Source organism: Suillus subalutaceus (assembly GCF_016647625.1).
Source record: "Suillus subalutaceus strain FC151 chromosome Unknown DFJ58scaffold_15, whole genome shotgun sequence".
Taxonomy (NCBI): domain Eukaryota; kingdom Fungi; phylum Basidiomycota; class Agaricomycetes; order Boletales; family Suillaceae; genus Suillus; species Suillus subalutaceus.
Genome location: NW_024540264.1, coordinates 258393 through 277647, shown reverse-complemented (window position 1 = coordinate 277647; position 19255 = coordinate 258393). Strand labels below are relative to the sequence as shown.

At 47.7% G+C, this 19255-nt stretch overlaps 10 protein-coding genes across 10 annotated transcripts; 6 read left to right on the top strand and 4 right to left on the bottom strand.

Moving 5' to 3' along the window:
• The first annotated feature begins 902 nt into the window (after positions 1-902).
• DFJ58DRAFT_768205 (chromatin remodeling complex protein) lies at positions 903-4688 on the top strand. The gene is made up of 12 exons (XM_041388924.1): positions 903-1185; positions 1239-1414; positions 1472-1546; positions 1610-1637; positions 1692-2021; positions 2076-2344; positions 2394-2682; positions 2736-3066; positions 3116-3435; positions 3487-4111; positions 4167-4280; positions 4331-4688. The coding sequence occupies exons 1-12, from the start codon at positions 1055-1057 to the stop codon at positions 4454-4456; spliced, it is 2814 nt and encodes a 937-aa protein (XP_041248131.1). The 5' UTR covers positions 903-1054; the 3' UTR covers positions 4457-4688.
• Positions 4689-6327: 1639 nt separating this feature from the next.
• Positions 6328-8975, top strand: DFJ58DRAFT_768200 (transmembrane amino acid transporter protein-domain-containing protein). Its single transcript, XM_041388923.1, has 11 exons — positions 6328-6465; positions 6521-6619; positions 6674-7134; positions 7190-7314; positions 7369-7498; positions 7576-7646; positions 7711-7921; positions 7979-8062; positions 8123-8197; positions 8256-8324; positions 8470-8975. The coding sequence occupies exons 2-11, from the start codon at positions 6529-6531 to the stop codon at positions 8827-8829; spliced, it is 1677 nt and encodes a 558-aa protein (XP_041248130.1). The 5' UTR covers positions 6328-6465; positions 6521-6528; the 3' UTR covers positions 8830-8975.
• On the bottom strand, positions 8976-10079 carry DFJ58DRAFT_768197 (ARM repeat-containing protein). The gene is made up of 5 exons (XM_041388922.1): positions 9933-10079; positions 9779-9881; positions 9342-9724; positions 9156-9287; positions 8976-9097 (listed from the first exon to the last, which is right to left on the bottom strand). The coding sequence occupies exons 1-5, from the start codon at positions 10003-10005 to the stop codon at positions 9057-9059; spliced, it is 732 nt and encodes a 243-aa protein (XP_041248129.1). The 5' UTR covers positions 10006-10079; the 3' UTR covers positions 8976-9056.
• On the top strand, positions 9754-12051 carry DFJ58DRAFT_115812 (WD40-repeat-containing domain protein). The gene is made up of 10 exons (XM_041378697.1): positions 9754-10132; positions 10189-10477; positions 10540-10703; positions 10754-10880; positions 10928-11030; positions 11077-11142; positions 11193-11446; positions 11497-11516; positions 11567-11972; positions 12027-12051. The coding sequence occupies exons 2-9, from the start codon at positions 10195-10197 to the stop codon at positions 11642-11644; spliced, it is 1095 nt and encodes a 364-aa protein (XP_041248128.1). The 5' UTR covers positions 9754-10132; positions 10189-10194; the 3' UTR covers positions 11645-11972; positions 12027-12051.
• Positions 12028-12996, top strand: DFJ58DRAFT_654155 (polyubiquitin; the record flags this gene model as incomplete). The annotated part of the gene is made up of 2 exons (XM_041381775.1): positions 12028-12131; positions 12183-12996. The coding sequence occupies 2 exons, from the start codon at positions 12028-12030 to the stop codon at positions 12994-12996; spliced, it is 918 nt and encodes a 305-aa protein (XP_041248127.1).
• A 70-nt stretch (positions 12997-13066) lies between these two features.
• Positions 13067-14268, bottom strand: DFJ58DRAFT_768185 (Fcf1-domain-containing protein). Its single transcript, XM_041388921.1, has 5 exons — positions 14138-14268; positions 13998-14087; positions 13794-13937; positions 13574-13728; positions 13067-13524 (listed from the first exon to the last, which is right to left on the bottom strand). The coding sequence occupies exons 1-5, from the start codon at positions 14223-14225 to the stop codon at positions 13174-13176; spliced, it is 828 nt and encodes a 275-aa protein (XP_041248126.1). The 5' UTR covers positions 14226-14268; the 3' UTR covers positions 13067-13173.
• Positions 14269-14318: 50 nt separating this feature from the next.
• Positions 14319-15556, top strand: DFJ58DRAFT_115760 (uncharacterized protein). Its single transcript, XM_041378695.1, has 7 exons — positions 14319-14421; positions 14471-14526; positions 14579-14663; positions 14712-14775; positions 14825-15064; positions 15114-15208; positions 15260-15556. Exons 1-7 carry the CDS (start codon positions 14369-14371, stop codon positions 15378-15380), a joined length of 714 nt encoding a protein of 237 aa, XP_041248125.1. The 5' UTR covers positions 14319-14368; the 3' UTR covers positions 15381-15556.
• DFJ58DRAFT_115761 (uncharacterized protein) lies at positions 15557-16122 on the bottom strand. Its single transcript, XM_041378696.1, has one exon. The coding sequence runs from the start codon at positions 16075-16077 to the stop codon at positions 15733-15735; it is 345 nt and encodes a 114-aa protein (XP_041248124.1). The 5' UTR covers positions 16078-16122; the 3' UTR covers positions 15557-15732.
• Positions 16123-16157: 35 nt separating this feature from the next.
• Positions 16158-17558, top strand: DFJ58DRAFT_768177 (uncharacterized protein). Its single transcript, XM_041388920.1, has 6 exons — positions 16158-16391; positions 16453-16560; positions 16613-16712; positions 16764-16823; positions 16870-17095; positions 17149-17558. The coding sequence occupies exons 1-6, from the start codon at positions 16200-16202 to the stop codon at positions 17213-17215; spliced, it is 753 nt and encodes a 250-aa protein (XP_041248123.1). The 5' UTR covers positions 16158-16199; the 3' UTR covers positions 17216-17558.
• Positions 17559-17726: 168 nt separating this feature from the next.
• Positions 17727-18931, bottom strand: DFJ58DRAFT_768175 (uncharacterized protein). Its single transcript, XM_041388919.1, has 5 exons — positions 18785-18931; positions 18639-18729; positions 18412-18591; positions 18297-18357; positions 17727-18240 (listed from the first exon to the last, which is right to left on the bottom strand). Exons 1-5 carry the CDS (start codon positions 18847-18849, stop codon positions 17801-17803), a joined length of 837 nt encoding a protein of 278 aa, XP_041248122.1. The 5' UTR covers positions 18850-18931; the 3' UTR covers positions 17727-17800.
• Positions 18932-19255: the final 324 nt, after the last annotated feature.

Sequence of the window (19255 nt, the reverse complement as noted above, 5' to 3'; positions counted from 1 at the left end):
TTATGTTGCTGCTCTCTTCAGTTCTTCCGACTAGCTCACTGAAGAAGCTGGTCGCTCCGTGATGTATTCGCGATACCCAGTCGCATGACACAAGTTTCAGATCCTGATGCTCGCGCGTGCGTGATATCTTACTATAGAGGACACGGCATCTCTACTTCTCCGTCCATAGTTCAAATATCCATCACTCGATATCGCTTAGCAACGATCATTCCTCACCGTGGAGGCTTCTTCTATCGCTCATATCACGTGTGGTTATCAATACACAGTTCTCCTTCGTTGTAAAAAGCAAGCAACTACCGAGTAGCCTGGTAGCTTATCTGTAGACACACTTCGTCGATTGTGATGGTCAGTACGCGTTTGACCACGTGCCGGGTCACGTGAATGCCAGCCACATTCCCTTGGATGTACTTGTGGTCCTCAAGTGCGCACAAGCATAAAACAAATTAGATGAAAGTTCCTGCGGAGGAACGCTTAGAAGTGTCTTAATCGTGACAAGATTGCGGGGGAGTGGTTGTCAATAAATTGGCGTTAGATAAGAACTACGTCTCGAGTCAAAGTAAAGATCGCAATAATGAGCCCAAGATCGGAAGACCGGGCATCACGATTGTACGCTGGCGTCGATGGGTAAAATTCATGGCATTTAGGGCATCCCATTGCAAACTGGCGCGAGAAAAAGATTGACCGCGTCTTTGGTGTTCAGCAGAAAGGCTCACGATGTTCGAGGTGCGAGCCTTGTGCGGTTCCCGTGACATAACGACAAACGTAGTTGTACTGTCGTTAACACTCAAGCAAAAATGTTTGATTCTGCTAAATACTGACTGTTGTTAATTTAATGAAACGCGACAGTCTTTAGAGAAAGGTTTAACTGAGTGTGCAGAAAAGACTTTGGTTGAAGTTGGCATCTCTTGTGTAATAAGACGGAGGCAGAGATGCAAAAATGCACAGGGACCGCTACACGCATTCGTTCCCTCCCTAATAGCCACCCGCGGCCGTTCCCTCTTATTTCCCGCTTCCTGCCATCTTCACCCTTGTCCTCCAGCAATCCTTCCTCACAATGCCAACATGCAGACGCAAACGTGTCGTCCTCACAGAACCATCCGAGGCCCTTCTTCAGGCTGCAAAGTCCAACCCTAACAAGGAGGTCTATTATCTACAGCAAACTGGCGAGATATTTGAAACTTATGAGTTTGTCAAACCTTTTCTTTTTTCAATGTCTCCTACAACTATGTTCTCCTCAGGGCCTATGCTGCGAGGATGTCATTTTACAGGCTCAAGCAGTTCCAGTGCGAGGTCACAGGAAAGAGCGGCCTTGACTACTTCCAGGCGCTTGAAAGCGAACAACAGGAGGCACAGACTATGCACTCCAGGTTCCCTGAGCCTTTGAAAGCCGCTGTCCTTAAGGCTGTTCAATGGCGTGCGTCTTCTCTCAACTCTGCTGGGCTCGAACGCTGATCATATCTGTCGTCTGTAGAGGTCGTAGGTCGACTAGACCACCTCGTAGAAGCTGTCTTTGACCGGTTCAAGGACCGCTATTTTGTGGATGAGAGTAAGTTGGTCTGTTAACGTTAATTTACCCTGGTACTCATCCCATGCTTTCACGCGACGTCAGAGGTGTTCGTTGACGCGCAAGGCGACAAGTTCGTGTATTACACCTAAGGTTTCTACCTGGTAACTGACATGTATTTCGCCAGGTTCTACGCGAAAGTTGTGCAGGTGCATCCCTCGAAGACCAAGGGTGAAAGCGTCGGTGTCCCAGTCGAGAATCAAGCCTCATCTTCATCAGTACCATCTCCGCCTCACGAAATTGCTGATGATGACGCAGTTCAAATCCACAAGATTGGTGGAGACTTGAAGGTCCCAGCGAAGGAAGCATTGGTCCGCGACGACCCCCAGAAGTACTTATACAAGGTTCAGATACTTGAAGAGCAACACGAGAAGAGTCACGAGAAAGGAAAGGCTGCATCCAAAGACAAAGCTAAATGGAGTGGTAGCTTCATGGATGTGCAGTGCAGTGTCATGAGGTTTGTGGCCCTCGTTAACCCAGCATGAACAAAACTGACCACGTCTTGTTGTAGCCGCGATCGTCTTGCATTCTCAAAGTCTATTCTTCGTCGCTTTATCCGTGACTGTGTTGATCGTGATGCTGCCGTCGCCTCGCCATGGACAGTAAAACAGGTCATCGCGAAGCACTATGGTGTCGACTCTGTGATGCCAGAGGAAACACGCAAAGGTGTTGAAGACATCAAACGTGGTGAGATTGATAAGCGTAAAAAAATATGGGAGGACAAGGAAGGACCACCAACCAAGAAACAGAAGAAGATGACTGCTGCTCAGGAGGAAAGAGGTAACATTTCTCTATTTTGGATAATACCCGGTGCTAATTACTGCAACAGTGAAAGCCTTAGCTGTTGCAGCTGAAAAGCGAGAGCGCGAAGCTCGTGAAAAGGCAGAGCGTCAACAAAAGGCAAAAGAAGAGGCTGAGCGACTGGCTGCAGAAAAGAAGAAAAAGAAACCCATTCGCTACCCTACTGAAGATCTAGACGTTCGGCTTAACGACAAGGAGAAGAAAGCAGGTTTGAAGGTCAAAAAGCCGACACCGAGCAAATTGGGACTTCCGTTTGGCGAGAATCAGGGTACTTTTGAAGCATTTTTAACGTCATGGAATTTCCTGGTCATTTATGGGTGAGTGAACAATCGCAAATGGTTACATACGAATACTTAACCGTCTGACGCAGACAACCTCTCCACTTGTCAACATTTACGATGGACGAGTTTGAACATGCTTTGCGGCATTCCCTCGTAGACCCGCCTTGTGCACTACTAGGCGAGATCCACTCAACGCTCATTTATAACCTACGCACAGTACCATTTACTCGGCATAGTGCTGTCCTGTCGTTACTGCGTCTCCAAGATACACTGGAAGAAGACCACCGAGTGCTTGGTGTTTCAGTCGATGAATTAGCTGGTGCCATGGCTGACGTGGGGAATAACTGGGAACGGATCCCCTTACGGCACACTGAGATGCGAGATGGGTGGGAGGAGGCTCTTCTTGGATGCCTGAAAGATGTAGGGTGATCTCAACCTGTTGTTCATATTCGATACTCATTTCTGATAGCATGCCACACTCGACAACTTTCCTCGCCTGCGAGAAGTCTTGACAAGATTACTCTTTGCCCCGGAACCACACGCAGAAGTTTCGTCATCGTCGTCAAGTTCTCGTGTTTCAAGTCCTGTCGCAAACAACCTATCTGTTCAATCTTCACCCAGCGAGCGTTACTATGCGCTGCCTCCTGCCGATAGGATTGACATCCTTACCTTGATGTGCAATCTTGCTGTATCAAGCAAGGCAGTTCATTCACATATGGAGTCATGCGAAGAGCAGCTCACTGCCCTACGCAAGGAGAAAATAGAGATTGGCCGCCAGAAGAAGCAGTAGTGAGTTCTCTTTGGCGCACAGCGGTATTTCCATTCAACGTCCTTTTTCAGTACTGAGGAAATGAATTCCCTTGCCGGGGAAACGGAAGTGAAGGAGCCCGTAACCAACGGCATCGTTCCAGACGAAGATACCACGATGCATGAGTCCAGTGATCTTTCGGACGTTCCTTCAGAAGATGGCTCGGAGACCGCATCTACTTCTAGTGCTCGCCAAAAGAGATCAGCGCGTCAGAAAGATCTTCGTCAGAAAGCCCACACTCAGGCACACGCGAAGCAACGAGAACTTGCTCGCGCTCAGGCAGCCTCTGCGAAGCAAGCACTGGCAGAACATCGCAGACTTGATGAGGAGGTTAATAAGCTCGAGCGTCGATTAGAGGCGATTGAACGAGAGTTCAGGAAGCTACTTGGTGCAGTGCGAATCAAACCATTGGGAAAGGACCGGTTCCATAATCGGATTTGGTGGTTCGACGGCATGGGATCTGCTTCTTTGCTGGGTAGTGGAGGTGTTGTCCAGTACGGAACTGGTCGAATCTTTATACAGGGCCCGAGCGAGATGGATTTGGAGTTGATGTTAAAGAGGGATGATGATGACTATGAAGCTAGAAGACTTGAAGAAGAAGGGCCAGAGGGGATGTTGGCTCCGTCCGAGTGGGCACAGTATGCTGAGCCTGAGGAGGTAATCTCCTTTCGCTTGCATTTCGTTGACCGTCGTTGACTCTCTGGCTTCGCAGCTTGATGAGTTTCTTGCTTGGCTAAACCCCAAGGGTGTCCGGGAACTAGCCCTGAAGAATTCGTTCATAAAGTGGTGGTGTCATATCGCTCCTGGCATGCGCAAACGCATCTCTGTAGGTACCAGAGATCTCGACAATCATCGCTGTCTAATCACTATGAGCAGGATCTCAACATAAGTGCAAAGCTTCCTGAAGCCAGACGCAGCACTCGAACCAAATCTTCTGGTCACGACGTATCTCGCGAGCCTTACATGATGTGGACAAATCGAAGAGCTGTTAACTCAGTATAACGTACGTACGTGGCGTTATGTAAACATCCCATTCCTTGAGGTTGCGGCGGTGTTACGCCCTTCAACGCTGCAACCTTTGCCGTTCGGCATCATGCTGTATTCAATGAAAGCATGCGATGATGCACTCGGGAGAGCCTTTCGATGAACCATAATAGAGCGCAGTTTGAAAAGCAATCGAGAACTAACCTACTGTATATAGAGTGAAAACAGAGTTCATGATACCCGGTTATCAGTTGGACCTTGCTCAGTTCCTTCGAACAACTTCAAACGAGTGATCAGTGCCCGAGTTCATGGTACACCGTTATCAGTCGGACCTTACTCAGTTCCTTCGAACAGCTTCAAACCCTGAGCCAACCCTGAGCCAGCAAAGTCTCTGAGGACACCCCCAAGGCATTCACAATGAAAAGACCCCCAGACTTTACTCGATACGTTCGCTTCAGCTTAATGTTGCATTACATTAATGTTAGAAGTAACCCAATAGCGCCATATGACATGCCAGCACCTGCTACCATTTCGGTATTGTCTTGATAGAAGGAACCACTGCCTTTCTTCTCAATTGGTCTGCCTATGGTAGATTAAGGATAACCGTCTACTACCGATAGGTCATCATTGGTGCATGGGGAGCATTGCTGGGAGCATATCGACTCGGCCTGCCAGTAACATGCTCCCCATGGTGTCTTGAACCACGAGTCTTGACTAGATCGACTCTTGTAACTGTGACATGCTTGTCCAAAGCGGAGAAGTTCAGGCAATAATCAATTGCAAAGGTTCAAGAACCATATCAAGCAGTTCTTGATCTCCTAACACCGAGAATTCAGTTAGAAAACGACAAGCATCAACGGCAGGAATGTGAACAACAGGCCGCGGACTTCAAAACCGACTAAAATCATATCTCTATAGGGTTCGGAACTTTCCGACATATTCCTGGAACTGGATTCTGGAAATGTGCTGTCAAATATCGCGAGACGAGCAGGATAACGACCAGAAACAAAATTTCCAACTGGTCTGGAAAAAGACATGCCTACATGAATGATTTAAAAGAGATTAATTGTCATATCAAGAATCATGATGCATTTGGGATGAGCGACGTTCGGAGAGAAACTCAATCGGGTTTTGCCATTGTTTGAAATTGTGCGTGTATACACGATCTGCAGAATTAATGAAATTGCTTAACAATTGAAGGTCAGTGGGAAGCCACAGGACCCTTGATAGGACTGCCCCTCCCCACTTCTAACTTGGGGACCTCCGACATAGATCAGAAACATTATCAGCCGAATGGAAATCTAGTACTGTACCGCAGAACATTTGTTGCAGATTCGTTAAAATAAATTAACTAATCATCGTCGGCTTTCTTCGACTTTGTATCGAAAGATTGGAAATCACCATCACCATTGAATTCGTCCGGATTCACCAGTGTCACGCCATCAGGCTTCTTGAGCGCTCAACAGCGGAAATAAGATGATGATTAGATTAGCTACTATAGCGTACAATTGCCGGGGGTCACAGAGCGAGCCCAGAGCAAAATTTCATTAAGAACACGAAAATTTTAATTTTTTTTTCGTTCCCCATTGTCTACCGGAGTCCGAAAGGGGGGTCACCTCCTCAGGTCTCAGCATCCGCCTCCGGACCACCCACAGACTGGCCACTCCTAACCTAGTCCGGACAAGTCCTAGCGACAAATTTTGCCCGGAGGTGTCCTTAGTAGGGGTCCTGAAGCCACCACCATGAGCGCTTCTGGCCATGTGTTTCGTTACCATCAATTGATCAGTAACGTTAACTTTTAGTCTTTGAATCGACTTTCCTATGGTGATCGCCAATATCATACATAGAACTCGCCGGTTCGGCCGTCAGAAACTTTCATATGGAAGGATCAATTGAATAAAATTTCTTGGAGCTGGTTCCTGACTAACATAAATTTGATCAATCCTTCAGCTTTCGCCCGGATCTCCCGTGGACCCTAACTGTTCATTATTCTGTCACTAGTATTTTCACGGCCGCGCGCGACCAAAGTTTGAAAGTTTATGCTCTTGTCATTGACACATTATTGATATAACAGTGTCTTAGATTCAAAGATGACGTCCTACACATCGGGTGCAGGAATACCCTTCAATTATGGCTCTGTGACTAGTTCTTCAGGCAGCATGAGGGATGCTATCGCTTCATGTGAGTGCTGAAATTGCTCCTACTGGTCTACAGTTAGTCTCACTCTAAATGCAGACCGTCGCTCGCAATTCTTTGCCAGTTCAAATATACCATATAACGCTCATTTTTCTGACGAGGAGTCGGATGAAGAGGCTTACCTTGGAGAAGACGACGAGGAAGGCGAGTTAACTCCAATACCCAGGGATGACATGACAGAGTTGTGGGACTGGGACGAATCGTCGCGTCCAGTCTTGCAACCTGCACGAACTTTTATCCCCCGGCGGCCTGTTGATACACGGGAAATCACTGCTGCTGGCGGAAGTCAACTCGCTCGATCAACCAGTGATGAAGCTGCTCCTTTACTTAAAGCATCTTCCACATCCAGTAATCAAATCAGTTATGGGGGATCTGATTCAGATGCCTACGTCGGTGAAGAGTCACGCATCCCAACAGATCGGTCTTTACTACGGCGCAAGTCGTCGGTTACCCTGAGGAAACCACACAATTACGGAGGACAAAGTACCTACGGGCAGACAGTAGGTGTTGTTATCTGATCGCAAATGTCTCTGCTAAGTGAGGTTAATCGCTCAGTTATTCAACAGTATCGCGATATTACTGGGCATAGGAATGCTATCCGAGCCCCTGGCCTTCGCATATGCTGGTTGGATCGGTGGAACGGCTCTCATCGTGTTTATGGGCTTCTTGAATTGCTATACGTCAGTTGAACTCGCACTTTTTAACCATGCTCTCCAACTCACCGCATACAACAGTGCTAAGATTCTTGCTGGTATCATCTTGGAGGACCCTCGTTTGAGGTCATACGCCGACATTGGTCGTAAGGCGTTTGGTCCCAAGTCGACCGCCCTGACCACGATTATGTTTTGTCTTGAACTTTTTGCCGTCGGGTCAGCGTGTTTTCTAAATGAGACTTGGTCACATTGTTTGATGTATCTTTAGTGTTGCTTTCGTCACTCTAGCCGCTGACTCCTATGCACGAAGTCATGCCAGCGTATTCCTCAGACACGTTTAAAATCGCATCCATTGTCGTGTAAGTGTTGCTTCCTGATGCTGCCGACACACTTCTCATGGTTTCTCGACCCTTTAAATGATAGATTGGTACCGCTGGTTTTTCTACCGCTGTCCATACTCTCTTATACCTCGATCCTTGGCATCTGTTCGACACTCCTCATCATTCTTGTCATTTTCATAGATGGCTTTTCTAAGCCAGATGCTCCTGGCAGTCTCTGGAGTCCGGCCGCAACGTCGTGGGGGACTGGCTCTATGACAGAGCTTGGAGTTGCTTTTGGCTTGTTAATGGCTGGCGTATGTCTCATCTTGCATGCGATTCCCGAGACATGTCACTCATTGTCAATGTTTTAGTTCTCTGGCCATGCTGTAATACCATCATTGGCTCGTGACATGGTTGATCCTTCCGAGTTTAATAACATGATCAACTGGGCTTTCGTGAGTGGATTTGCTACGGCGTTTTTAGTTTGTTGTTCACCATTTCCCGATCCTCAATAGGTCGTTACCACATTCATCTATGGGGTTATTGGTTATGCTGGGTACTTGATGTTCGGACGAAACGTGAGCGACGAGGTGAGCCTTATAATCTCAACTTTTGGATGACGACCTGAGACATTGACGGCGCATCTAGGTCAGTAAGGACCTCATGAGCACTCCTGGTTATAACTCATGGATCAACGAAATTGCACTATGGACGTTGGTGTCAACTCCTCTGTGAGTTTCAGCAACTCCCCTCCTTTTCTGACACTGAAACTTCCGTGAACAGCACAAAGTTTCCTCTCAGCACGCGGCCAGTGAGCGATATGCACTCCTAGAGGACTCAATACTGATATGCTTTTGTCTAGCTCAATGTCATCCTCGAAATCATGCTCGGTATAGATAATCATACGCCGTTTCAGGGTGGTGTCAAACCCCAGCTAGACACTCAGCTTTCTACTGCCCGTCAACTTTTGAATCGCGTATTCTTCATTGTCGGGCGCGTATCTATCCCCGCGCTGTCTATTTTGGTGTCGATCCTCGTTCCGGAGTTTAGCTCCCTTATGGCCTTCCTTGGTTCATTCTCAGCCTTCGTGATCTGCGTCATTGGTCCTATATCAGCCAAAATCGCCCTTGAGGGAAGGTATGGTTTGGTTGATGTTTCATTGCTCGCAATAGCCATTGTGATGGCAACTTGGGGGACGCTTGCTGCATTTTGGGCAGCGTGAAATTTTCGTCGGTCTCGAAGAAATACACAGACGGATGTCTTCTTGGTACTTCATTATTGCCCTTTGAATCTCAAGCTTCATGTTCTGACGTTCTACTTGTGTTTCCCGCTGTATCACACAAATATGTACTATAGCTATACATATCATCGTCCAAGTTGCATCACATCCATCGACATCATATTAAGTGGCTAATGTACAATGTACACGAATATTGTCGGGTCAAGTCATCATTTGACCTGTACAGTATGCGAAATGACCTTGCTGAGCTCTACAAATAATCAAGTAGATTGACCGCGGTCCAAAAATTGCATCAAATGAAAACTCACGTGGAAGCTTGATGTGCTCTTGAATGACGACCGATTCAATCTGATTGTCAGGGTTTGGTGGTATGCTGACCACACCAGTCGATGAATCAAATGTCCATCGCTGTTTTGCGACCCAAGCCTCTAGCTCTGGTCCTATAAAAACAATATCAACAGCTGGACAGAAGTGATACATGGCTCATGACAAACCTGATAGATCTACATAGGTTCCCAGCCTCTCACTGCTGATCCGCGTGAAAGTAGCCCTGACTGATCGTGCGGCGACTTCCCGGATGGCATCTTCGAATCCTGCACACTCCACTGTATAATTCTCTCTTATAACCTCCAAATCATCGGACCGGTACAGGACCCAAAACGCAGAGAAACGACACTGGTGAAGAAGGTTGTAGAGATTCATGAGGAGTGGCAGGAGCGTAGGTAATGGGTCGGGCTCGTCGAGCGTAGAGTTTGGCGGTCGGTCATCGAGGAGAGATATGCAGAGGTTGAAGTCTGGGAAAGGCTCCGCTGTAAGAGCTTTGAGGAGGATATTAATCACCACGTCGGGATTGAAGAGGTCAGGGTTGAATTGGTAGCTGAGACCAAGGTATCGATATTTGAGCTTCCAAGATGAATCATATAGAACTTACAGCTTCAAGATAGCCAGGTTAGCAAGGCAGTCATATTCCTCGCTGCGGATCTGGTGGTAGAGGTAATCCTCGAGAATACCGACATTTGATGGGTTGTAACGGTCTGGGATTGCATGAGTGCAAGATCGACAGTAAATAATTAACAATCACACACCAACACCGGATACCAGATTTTCAATAAGCTCTGTCCGTGAAGGAGGGGAAAGCCACGCTGCTGTTGCTGCCATTGCCGCGTTGTTTTTGAAGGATATGTGTAGTGGAAGAGCAAAAACTAAAAAGTTGATAGACCCCAGACACCGGGACTGAAACACTTCGATTAATTGATCTAGAGTCCTCTTCGTACTATATGTGCAGGTACGTATTGCTATCAGACTGAGGACTCACATTCTATTCACCCAGCAACTTTCTAGTTGCTCATGGCCGTCGAAGACGATTGCTCGATGAACGGGGCTAACGGAGACACCTCACAAATCGACGCCGTCGTGTCAAATGAGAGCTCAGACGAAGGGGTCGAGGAAACAACTTCAGATCATCATCTTCCGAACGGGCGCATACAGTCTACTCCTGTTCCAGATGCGACAATGCCGAACACAAATAGATCGAGGCCACAATATGCAGTAAAATACATTCTGAGCGGACACACTATGGCAATATCCTCCCTCAAGTTCAGTCCAGATGGCACCATGCTTGCATCGTCAGGTGCGCCTCTTCGTCCTGCTAATTTGTTGCACGCTGTTGACCCTGAAAACTTTGCAAGCAAGCCGCCGACAAACTGGTAAAGCTGTGGGATGCATACTCAGGAGAGATCTTGAGAACTTTCGAAGGTCATACTGAGGGTGTTAATGATGTCGCCTGGTCCAACGATGGGGAATTTCTTGCCTCCGCATCGGACGATAAGAGTATCATACTTTGGAGTTTAGAGACGGTGCGCTGCCTCTACTTCGGTCCTGCCTATCATTAAACCTTTTATTTCAGAATTCTACTGTGAAAACCCTCCTAGGGCACACAAATTTCGTTTTCTGCGTTAACTTCAACCCCAGATCTAATCTTTTGGTCACCGGGGGATTTGATGAAACTGTTCGCGTCTGGGACGTAGCAAGAGGTCCGTCAATTTGACTTACGCATTGAATATCAGCCGAACGTTACCAGGGAAATCATTAAAGATTCTTCCTGCCCACTCTGATCCTGTGACTGCTGTCAGTTTTAATCACGACGGAACGCTCATAGTATCCTGCGCGATGGATGGACTGATGTGAGTACATCAGGCTATGGCGAGGTTTTTCTCTGACGAAATCTAGACGAATTTGGGATGCTGAGTCCGGACAGTGTTTGAAGACAATTGTCGATGACGATAACCCTATATGGTGAATGCTTTCCGTCATTCTTTCGCGTGGTACTGACTCGGTGCTCTCAGTTCACACGTCAAATTCTCTCCGAACTCGAAATTTATTTTATCAGCAACCCAGGACTCAACAATCAGACTTTGGGACTACCAGAAGACACGTTGCGTCAAAACGTACACTGGTCATACCAACAGGACATATTGTCTGTTCACTTGCTTCAGTACCACTCGAGGATTATACGTGGTGAGTGGCAGTGAGGACGCAAAAATATATGTATGGGACTTGCAGAGTCGCGAAGTGCTACAAGTCCTTGAAGGCCACAGAGGTGCATTTCTTTAGTTCTACTGTGTTCAGTGGCTGATGTTCTTTGCGCAGATGCTGTCTTAGCAATTGCGGTAAGAAAAGCTTCAGCAAAAGCTTGTCATACACTGAACTCACCGCTCAGACTCATCCTGTTCGTAACATCATGGCTTCTGCTTCAATGGAGAAAGATCTGACCATCAGGCTGTGGTATGATGAATGAGTTGACTCGTTCAGAATGCGTGGTTATAAGGAAGCTGGATCTCAAGGATTAATCGATTAAGATTGAACCAGGAATAATTGACTTGGGCGGTCCACAAAATGTTTAGTAAAAATAATCTTTCAGCAAAAATGTGGGCTCAACAGATATTTCAACTCGGGAAAGGATGCTGTAAGTATACCCTGTTGGCGGTGCACCTGACACTACCACAAAGAAGCGGGCTGTGGCCAGTGTGTATGGGGTTATTTAAACTCCGCTCCGCAGTGTATATAAGCGAGGTGTCATCAGCTTTAGGGTCTCACCAATCCTCACAACCTACTCTCAACTTCAGGTGAGTCTGATCGCTAACTTCTACATGTATGTGAGGCTGACGATGAGTTTACAGGATGCAGATTTTTGTCAAGACCCTTACCGGCAAGACCATTACGTTAGAGGTCGAGCCTGCTGACACTATCGATAACGTTAAGGCCAAGATCCAAGACAAAGAGGGGTATGTATGCGTTTCAGAGATTGAGACTTGCAGCTGACGGTTGTGTCGCAGTATTCCTCCAGACCAGCAGCGTCTCATCTTCGCTGGCAAGCAGCTCGAGGATGGCCGCACGCTCTCGGATTACAACATTCAGAAGGAGTCTACCCTTCACCTGGTCTTGCGTCTCCGCGGAGGGATGCAGATCTTCGTCAAGACCCTCACGGGTAAGACCATCACGTTGGAAGTGGAGTCCTCCGACACCATCGACAACGTGAAGGCGAAGATTCAGGATAAGGAAGGCATTCCTCCTGACCAACAACGTCTCATCTTTGCCGGAAAGCAGTTGGAAGACGGCCGCACTCTCTCTGATTACAACATTCAGAAGGAATCCACCCTTCACCTCGTGCTACGTCTCCGTGGTGGCATGCAGATCTTTGTCAAAACCCTCACGGGTAAGACCATCACCTTGGAGGTGGAATCATCCGACACCATCGACAACGTGAAGGCGAAGATTCAGGACAAGGAAGGCATCCCCCCTGATCAGCAGCGCCTTATCTTCGCTGGAAAGCAGTTGGAAGACGGTCGCACGCTCTCGGATTACAACATTCAGAAGGAGTCCACCCTTCACTTGGTCTTGCGTCTTCGCGGAGGCATGCAGATCTTTGTCAAGACCCTCACGGGGAAGACCATCACCTTGGAGGTGGAGTCATCCGATACTATCGACAATGTGAAGGCAAAGATTCAGGACAAGGAAGGCATTCCTCCTGACCAGCAACGCCTTATCTTCGCAGGAAAGCAGTTGGAAGACGGTCGTACGCTCTCTGATTATAACATTCAGAAGGAGAGTACTTTGCACCTTGTTCTTCGTCTTCGTGGTGGTTGTTAGTTTTGAGCGTTGTCGTGGTATACCTTTGGATTTCGAATATTGTATCATGACCTGCACACTTTACATGATACTTCGAACGTATGTCTTGCTGCAGTGGAATAACAAGATTTGCGGTAACTCGGTTTGAAGTCGACCTCGTCGGATGAATTGTATTAAGATGATAACTAGCATGTACTACTATGATGGAGATGAAACGGCAGGAGCCTTTCTACGCCTTTTCCTCGTCCTGGTCGAGGTAATGCTCTGAGCTGCATCGGTCATTTCTACACTCTGTTCTTCGCGCTTATCTTCCTGAGAATCACGTTTCCGTTTTTGCCCTGGGAATTGAGTAGTGCTCAATGGAGTGTCTGATGACTCGGCCTTGGTTTTTTGCGAAGGTCGGGCAGAGGCTGCTGGATTTGGATTCTTTTTCTTCTTGACGCTCAGAGGATTGGGCCCCTTTGGACCCTTCCTCTTCTTTGGCATTGGTTTATCTTGGGGTACGGTAGCAAGCTCTGGGGCGGACGGACGAAGGGATTGCTCCTCAGTCTAGTAGCAACGTTAAGTTCAGACCTGATTGTATTTTGACACCTCCTACCAGCTCCTTGGCTTTCAGTGTAGCTTCACTCGGTGGCTCGAGTACCATGACTGCGCGATTTATGCGAATTACAGGTACCGCAGGTATGATGCGCAGTCCATTGCGCAGGGATTGCGATTGCGTGGCGACAACATACCGATGCTTGTTAGTGTCCCCTTGGCGAGTAGGTACAGTGATTAGATCCTGCGTGGAGGGACCATAAGGATGAAACGGTGCGCACCTACTACGCTCGAGAGGCATTCGTCTCCAGGGATAGCCTCTCGATGGTTGCATTTGCGGCGTTCGAACATCTTTGCGAGGTCAACGGCAGGTTGCCGCACCTTTCCTTGGAGATACAGCTCGTGCATACAGCATTGCGTGATCACTGAAAACATACTTGTCAGACGTTTAGCAAACGACATTGCGGGCGTGCGGGAAGACTCACTTGGCTTCACATTTCCCTGGAGTACGGTAGAAAACTGTTTGATGAGATCCAGCTTGGCATCCATAGCTATTTGGCACATTTCTGAGTCTACTGTGGAAGGACTTAGGGTGGTGCAATCGTTTGTCGCACTATGGACATACCGAGAATCTGGTAAGGCTGTCTGAATCCAAAAGACATGGAATACAGATGCATTAGTTTGCGGTATGTCTTCGCCCGCTTTTGACGCATCGTTGGTCGATCTGCTGTTGCAAGTAGAGGAAGCAGTATGCCATACATTGCACCATATTGCACTTTGATTCGTTATTTGGTGTTGTTGTCCAAAGGCTTCCGACGACTCACAGCCGCAAGCGTTTGACGCGTCCATACTAGTAATGAAGATGGTGCACACCCTTTCGTTGTTGGGCTTCCTCCTCTCGTGGTCAAGGCAAGTCCAATAGCCTTCTCTCTATCAGTTGTCTTATTGTTTTCTCCAGTGTCATCTTTGCCGTGGAGTTGCACGGGTACATACAATGGAATAACCTATGTCCTAGTGAGTCCTCCGTACGGACTACGTGTCAAGCACTTCACATCGCAGTAACTAGACTATGGGGCGCTCGCATCCGCCAAGGTCCTTCTCGATGCAGGAAAGATGTCAGGTCGCGTAACACGGAATGGAAACTTTTCAATGTAAGGCTACGTTTCACTAGAGCATGTTCCCACCTCGAACTTGCGCAGATTAGATGTTCCCCCAGGGACATATGTTCTCTCCGTACTATCCCATGATTATTCGTTTGACCACGTAAGCCCTCCCTCTACGGTTTCGTGCAGCGCTCATTAGACCCACCTAGGTTCGAGTAGATGTCTCTCCTTCCGAGCCCCTGCCAGAAGTCCGACCTTACATATTCGGCACTCCTCTCCTTACGACAACCTCCTTTAGCCTTCCCTATCCAATTGTGCTGACCCCCCGTCACAAGAATAGATACTTCTCGCCTCGTGAATCCTTCAATCTCCTGGGGATGTTCCAGAGCCCAATGATGATGATCATGGCATTGACTGGCGTGTTGATGCTTGCAATGCCCTATATCATAGTGAGCTTGACGTGTTTATGGTTTGATTTTTGGTCTCATGCTCGTGCAGAAACAATTGGACCCAGAAACGCTCGACGGACTGAAAGGACAACAAGGGAAGGCTGCGAGTATAGAGAAGTCCATCCAGAGTGACGATCCCAGAAGGTACGTATCCATTATATGCAATCCATGAGTTGACATGCCTATCTACAATAGGCTATCTGCTCTTCTCTCTTCTGGCGAGGAAACTAAAGCAAGCACGCCCGTCGCAAAGTCCAATACAGGCCCTTCAACGCTTCAACAACGGAAAGGTGGTAAAGGCAATAAACGCCGATGATATACACTCCTGCATTTCTCTCATAGTGGGAGAAAAGTAGCTGTGGTTGGGATATGATGTATTACATGCGTGAAACTATGTCGAGCGACCTGGTGACCTGGGCTGTGAGCTAGACCGAGATGGTAGGATACCACCGGTCTTTCCAATTCCAGGGTAATCGAAGACGCAACGAAGCACCGTATTTCTGTGGAGATTATAGAGCCAGAGACTTGACAATTAAACTGAGCAGACCTCTGTTTGAACCGAGCAACTATTGCTTGGGGATTCTGCAAGTAGACATGGGATGACTCCATGCTCAAGCTGAGGAGAAAAACTGAGGTCTCATCAAGTCGACTGGCAAAAAAGGAACCACTTACTGGTCGTCAGAAGTGGATACAACTTCTAGAACATACATATTATCGTTCGTGCTGTGGTCCTCGTTGACGCTAGCGCCAGGTGCCACAGACACCTTGATGCCTGTCACAGCCATATGACTAGAAGTGCTCTGGACCGTTGGTATGTCTCCTTTCGCCGGATCATGATTTAACACAAGAACATGCTCGTCAGGATGACGCGACAACAGCACCAAAGGCGAGTCGTCCGCATAGCGATATTCTACGCTTGCATGGGCGAGGGAGTTGGAACTAAGACCTGAGCTGTGCTGAAGAGACGAATGAGATACCAAGAGATAGTAAGGCGGTTCCGTAGAAGTCGTCATGTAAGTTCCAACAACGTCCAAAGTAATAGTAAGCCATAACTCGAGAATTGAACCGCATTTTTACGTAATACAAAGCAATGGTGCAATACCGTGACTGACACTACGAGTGTACATGTCTTTGAATGCGAAAACTATCACTTCGAGCACAGGCTTGGGTCTCTGATATCTGTTACGCGCTCCTTGTTCTCGTTACTGGTTGTTTCTTTGCCATATCAGGTGCCTTGTTGTTGTCACAGGCCGTCCGAACTTCACCTATCAGGTCTTGGACAAACAACTGGGATGCTGTGGTCATTGCAGTAACATACCTGCTTGTGGTAAGCTTTATTTGCGAAATGTAGGTGGCTTCTCGTGATGGCACCGTTTAATTATTTGTAGTGCATCATATCCATCGCCCTCTGTGTGAAACGGCGAATTGCAGTACGTCGCCGATTGCAGAGGATTGCGAAGACGCACCATTCGATCGTTAGGAGGGAAGTTCCTCAGGTGCGTCATATTTAATTTTCAGATGTAGGCATGTGCTCTAAATATCCGTAAGCCCGTTCATGAATATATTTCACAAGAATTTGCGCGTTCTTGCTTGGTGTCATATGAATCACAGCCACGCAACACAGTTCATAGTGGGTGGGGTAGACCAGGTAAGCATGGGATCAGGTTGTTCTTATCACGGGTTTCAAAACGCACGGCAGGCACTAGACTCAGCGGTATTCGTTTTAGACGTGCTCTCCTTGATACGATCGCGGAAATTGGTGAGCAACACTACTTCCGCACATTATGTGGTTTTGATTTGGTCAGACGCCCGAACACGTCTCGTTATACCCAGTCATCCAAATTTGAAACCCCATGCACGCATGCTACATCATTTCAGGTTTCTTCTGCCACTCCTGCCAAAGGATGAAGAAGGCCTCTCGGAATTACATTATTACGATTCAGCCATACAACTTGCGCGAACGGTGGATAGAGAACCAACGGAAGAAGAATACCAGCGGGGAATGGATGCTGTTACTTCCATTCTACAGATGTGCGTGTCATCCAGTGTTTGTCTAAAAACGCTATACCGATCGTCGCAAACAGGTTGCGGGAGTGCAGGTCGGAGATGCTGGAAGACTCCCGGATGCAAATGAAGAGCGTGATGTCATGAAGGCCACGTCCTAGATGACATCTAGAGTCGGTCCACATCCGCGAACTCCCTATCTTTATATGGGTCGTCCGGCGCTGGATATTTCCATAACATCTGCCGTATCTAAATAGCATGTATGCAAGTACAAGTACTTCCAAGTCTATCCATCTGCCACCTAATTTATCCAAACCGTAATAAACCTTCGCAGGGTAGTCGCCATCGACGAAAGACATACCTAAATGGTGCAGGCAGGCCACAGTAGTAATGTATCTTCGATGTCATCTCATGTATCACCCATTTTTTGAATGCTTAGTATGGTCTCCTAGGTGAGAAGTGTCATAGCGAGCTTTACCATGTAGTTGCGATTCTTCGCAGTATCACTGATGCTCGTTTCCATCATATACCTGTGTGCTGTTGGTAAATTTCCGCGTAAATGATGATCATGTTTCATGGCAGCATGACAGTAAATGCAAAGCGCGGTTGAGCTCACCGCTGCATATAGTGAGATTTCTACCCATCGATCAAAGATTACTCCTCTGCAAGTAATATATATAGAATAATGTATACAATTTCTCGTGACTACATCGATTCATGATCGATACGCATTTAATGCAGTCCATTGGCATACACCTCTTGCCAACTCTTCCGCCCACTCCATGCTGTCCAGTATGACTCGACTTTTTCCGGAGTTGGCCTACCCAGCTCCTTCTCAATAGCACGCACACCGTCTTTCTCTGAGTCCCCTCCACCAGCAACGAAGACAATGCGCGCTAGCCAGGCTGCAAGATGGAAATCATCTTCACCAGGTTTGTCACCTCCAAGGAAGCCGCTCTCCGGAAGAACGTCAGGGAGTTCTTCCAGAATGAAGGCCTTCAAGGTGTCCCAGTGGGCCCTAGAATACTCAAAGAAGCTGTTCTTGACGTTCTCTGGTGCCTTGGCTTGGTAGATCGATAGAACCCTGCCGTTCTCAGCGATCTTTGCGTCATAAAACTCTCGGTGGTTAGCGCTCTGGGAGGCTCCTGAGTGCTTTGCCAATGCGTCCTGACCTAGAACAGATGAGGTGGGTTATTAGTAGATACAGGGGTAGCGCTGCGGTACTCACGGTTCTGGATGAACATCATAGAAAATCCAGACGCTTTACTTCGTAGTTCGTCCTCGTCACGCTGAAATCAAATTTGTCAATGAGGCATATTCTATTTACTTGCAATGCATCTTACAGCTGACAGCATGGGGAAATTTGGGTCGTACTGCTCTTCATGAATTTTGCTGATGAAGTCAGTTCCGGGGGCAACGGCGACACGGTTACTAGCATGGGCCACAAGGTACGATGTCACCTCAGCAGTACTGAGGTATGCCTTTCCTCCGGCTTCAAGGGTTGGTAATGTCCCTTGGGGATTCTGGTAAAGTGGTAAGCGGTCAATATTTCCATAGGATGAAAACTTGCGATCTTCAGGAAGGCAGGAGCGAAATTCTCGCCCTCCGCGAGGTTCACGGCCTTCTTCTCGATATCATCTCGAGCATATCCCAATTCGATCCTAGGATGGCATTAGCGTTGCTTGGACATGTCACATCAGGAAAGCTGAAGCTCACAAGGCAAGCTCTGGTACGGCAGCCCAGATGGAAGGACCGAATGTGTAGAGGATGGGTTTGGACATCTGGCAATGTAAAATGTAAATATTAGAATAGTATGAGAGAGTCGGGTACTGAGGATGCTGGCGGACTCAAGGGACGGTCTCATGACACCGCCTAGTTGGTCAGCCTGAAACGTAACAGACAGGGGAGCAACAAGTTACAGTAGTGATTAGGATTCACGAGCTCTGTAAGGGGCTCTGGCCGAAGCACTGTTGGAGCTGCGCGCTGAGCACTGGCGCTGACAGGCTAGGGTATTAAGGGGGTAGGCTTGGGTTATGCTGCACCATGTGCTACGTGGTTTCGCCTCAGCTCGGAGTGTCATGTAGTCTGGCTATTCCAAATTCTTACTGCAAAACCGACCGTCGTCTGGAGCCTCCGAGCTACTTCACCTGTAGCTACCTGAACTCGTTAGGACACAGGAGATTAGAA

What these genes read in the sequence shown, in the direction of transcription:
- DFJ58DRAFT_768205 (XM_041388924.1), top strand. Translation starts at nt 1,055, where the DNA reads ATGCCAACATGCAGACGCAAACGTGTCGTCCTCACAGAACCATCCGAG. An exon ending in CCGCTATTTTGTGGATGAGA is followed by an intron (nt 1,547 to 1,609) that starts GTAAGTTGGTCT and finishes ACGCGACGTCAG; the next exon opens with AGGTGTTCGTTGACGCGCAA. An exon ending in GCATGCGCAAACGCATCTCT is followed by an intron (nt 4,281 to 4,330) that starts GTAGGTACCAGA and finishes CACTATGAGCAG; the next exon opens with GATCTCAACATAAGTGCAAA.
- DFJ58DRAFT_768200 (XM_041388923.1), top strand. Translation starts at nt 6,529, where the DNA reads ATGACGTCCTACACATCGGGTGCAGGAATACCCTTCAATTATGGCTCT. An exon ending in TTGGCTTGTTAATGGCTGGC is followed by an intron (nt 7,922 to 7,978) that starts GTATGTCTCATC and finishes TCAATGTTTTAG; the next exon opens with TTCTCTGGCCATGCTGTAAT. An exon ending in ACATGATCAACTGGGCTTTC is followed by an intron (nt 8,063 to 8,122) that starts GTGAGTGGATTT and finishes GATCCTCAATAG; the next exon opens with GTCGTTACCACATTCATCTA.
- DFJ58DRAFT_768197 (XM_041388922.1), bottom strand. Translation starts at nt 10,005, where the DNA reads ATGGCAGCAACAGCAGCGTGGCTTTCCCCTCCTTCACGGACAGAGCTT. An exon ending in AACCTGGCTATCTTGAAGCT is followed by an intron (nt 9,725 to 9,778) that starts GTAAGTTCTATA and finishes CCTTGGTCTCAG; the next exon opens with CTACCAATTCAACCCTGACC. An exon ending in AACCTATGTAGATCTATCAG is followed by an intron (nt 9,288 to 9,341) that starts GTTTGTCATGAG and finishes TTGTTTTTATAG; the next exon opens with GACCAGAGCTAGAGGCTTGG.
- DFJ58DRAFT_115812 (XM_041378697.1), top strand. Translation starts at nt 10,195, where the DNA reads ATGGCCGTCGAAGACGATTGCTCGATGAACGGGGCTAACGGAGACACC. An exon ending in CACCATGCTTGCATCGTCAG is followed by an intron (nt 10,478 to 10,539) that starts GTGCGCCTCTTC and finishes TTTGCAAGCAAG; the next exon opens with CCGCCGACAAACTGGTAAAG. An exon ending in ATGCTGTCTTAGCAATTGCG is followed by an intron (nt 11,517 to 11,566) that starts GTAAGAAAAGCT and finishes CTCACCGCTCAG; the next exon opens with ACTCATCCTGTTCGTAACAT.
- DFJ58DRAFT_768185 (XM_041388921.1), bottom strand. Translation starts at nt 14,225, where the DNA reads ATGCGTCAAAAGCGGGCGAAGACATACCGCAAACTAATGCATCTGTAT. An exon ending in CCAGGGAAATGTGAAGCCAA is followed by an intron (nt 13,938 to 13,997) that starts GTGAGTCTTCCC and finishes GTATGTTTTCAG; the next exon opens with TGATCACGCAATGCTGTATG. An exon ending in ATGCCTCTCGAGCGTAGTAG is followed by an intron (nt 13,729 to 13,793) that starts GTGCGCACCGTT and finishes CTACTCGCCAAG; the next exon opens with GGGACACTAACAAGCATCGG.
- DFJ58DRAFT_115760 (XM_041378695.1), top strand. Translation starts at nt 14,369, where the DNA reads ATGAAGATGGTGCACACCCTTTCGTTGTTGGGCTTCCTCCTCTCGTGG. An exon ending in ATGGAATAACCTATGTCCTA is followed by an intron (nt 14,527 to 14,578) that starts GTGAGTCCTCCG and finishes CGCAGTAACTAG; the next exon opens with ACTATGGGGCGCTCGCATCC. An exon ending in ATGATTATTCGTTTGACCAC is followed by an intron (nt 14,776 to 14,824) that starts GTAAGCCCTCCC and finishes AGACCCACCTAG; the next exon opens with GTTCGAGTAGATGTCTCTCC.
- DFJ58DRAFT_115761 (XM_041378696.1), bottom strand. Translation starts at nt 16,077, where the DNA reads ATGACGACTTCTACGGAACCGCCTTACTATCTCTTGGTATCTCATTCG.
- DFJ58DRAFT_768177 (XM_041388920.1), top strand. Translation starts at nt 16,200, where the DNA reads ATGCGAAAACTATCACTTCGAGCACAGGCTTGGGTCTCTGATATCTGT. An exon ending in CAGTAACATACCTGCTTGTG is followed by an intron (nt 16,392 to 16,452) that starts GTAAGCTTTATT and finishes AATTATTTGTAG; the next exon opens with TGCATCATATCCATCGCCCT. An exon ending in TGATACGATCGCGGAAATTG is followed by an intron (nt 16,824 to 16,869) that starts GTGAGCAACACT and finishes TGATTTGGTCAG; the next exon opens with ACGCCCGAACACGTCTCGTT.
- DFJ58DRAFT_768175 (XM_041388919.1), bottom strand. Translation starts at nt 18,849, where the DNA reads ATGTCCAAACCCATCCTCTACACATTCGGTCCTTCCATCTGGGCTGCC. An exon ending in CTCCTGCCTTCCTGAAGATC is followed by an intron (nt 18,592 to 18,638) that starts GCAAGTTTTCAT and finishes CCACTTTACCAG; the next exon opens with AATCCCCAAGGGACATTACC. An exon ending in TATGATGTTCATCCAGAACC is followed by an intron (nt 18,241 to 18,296) that starts GTGAGTACCGCA and finishes CATCTGTTCTAG; the next exon opens with GTCAGGACGCATTGGCAAAG.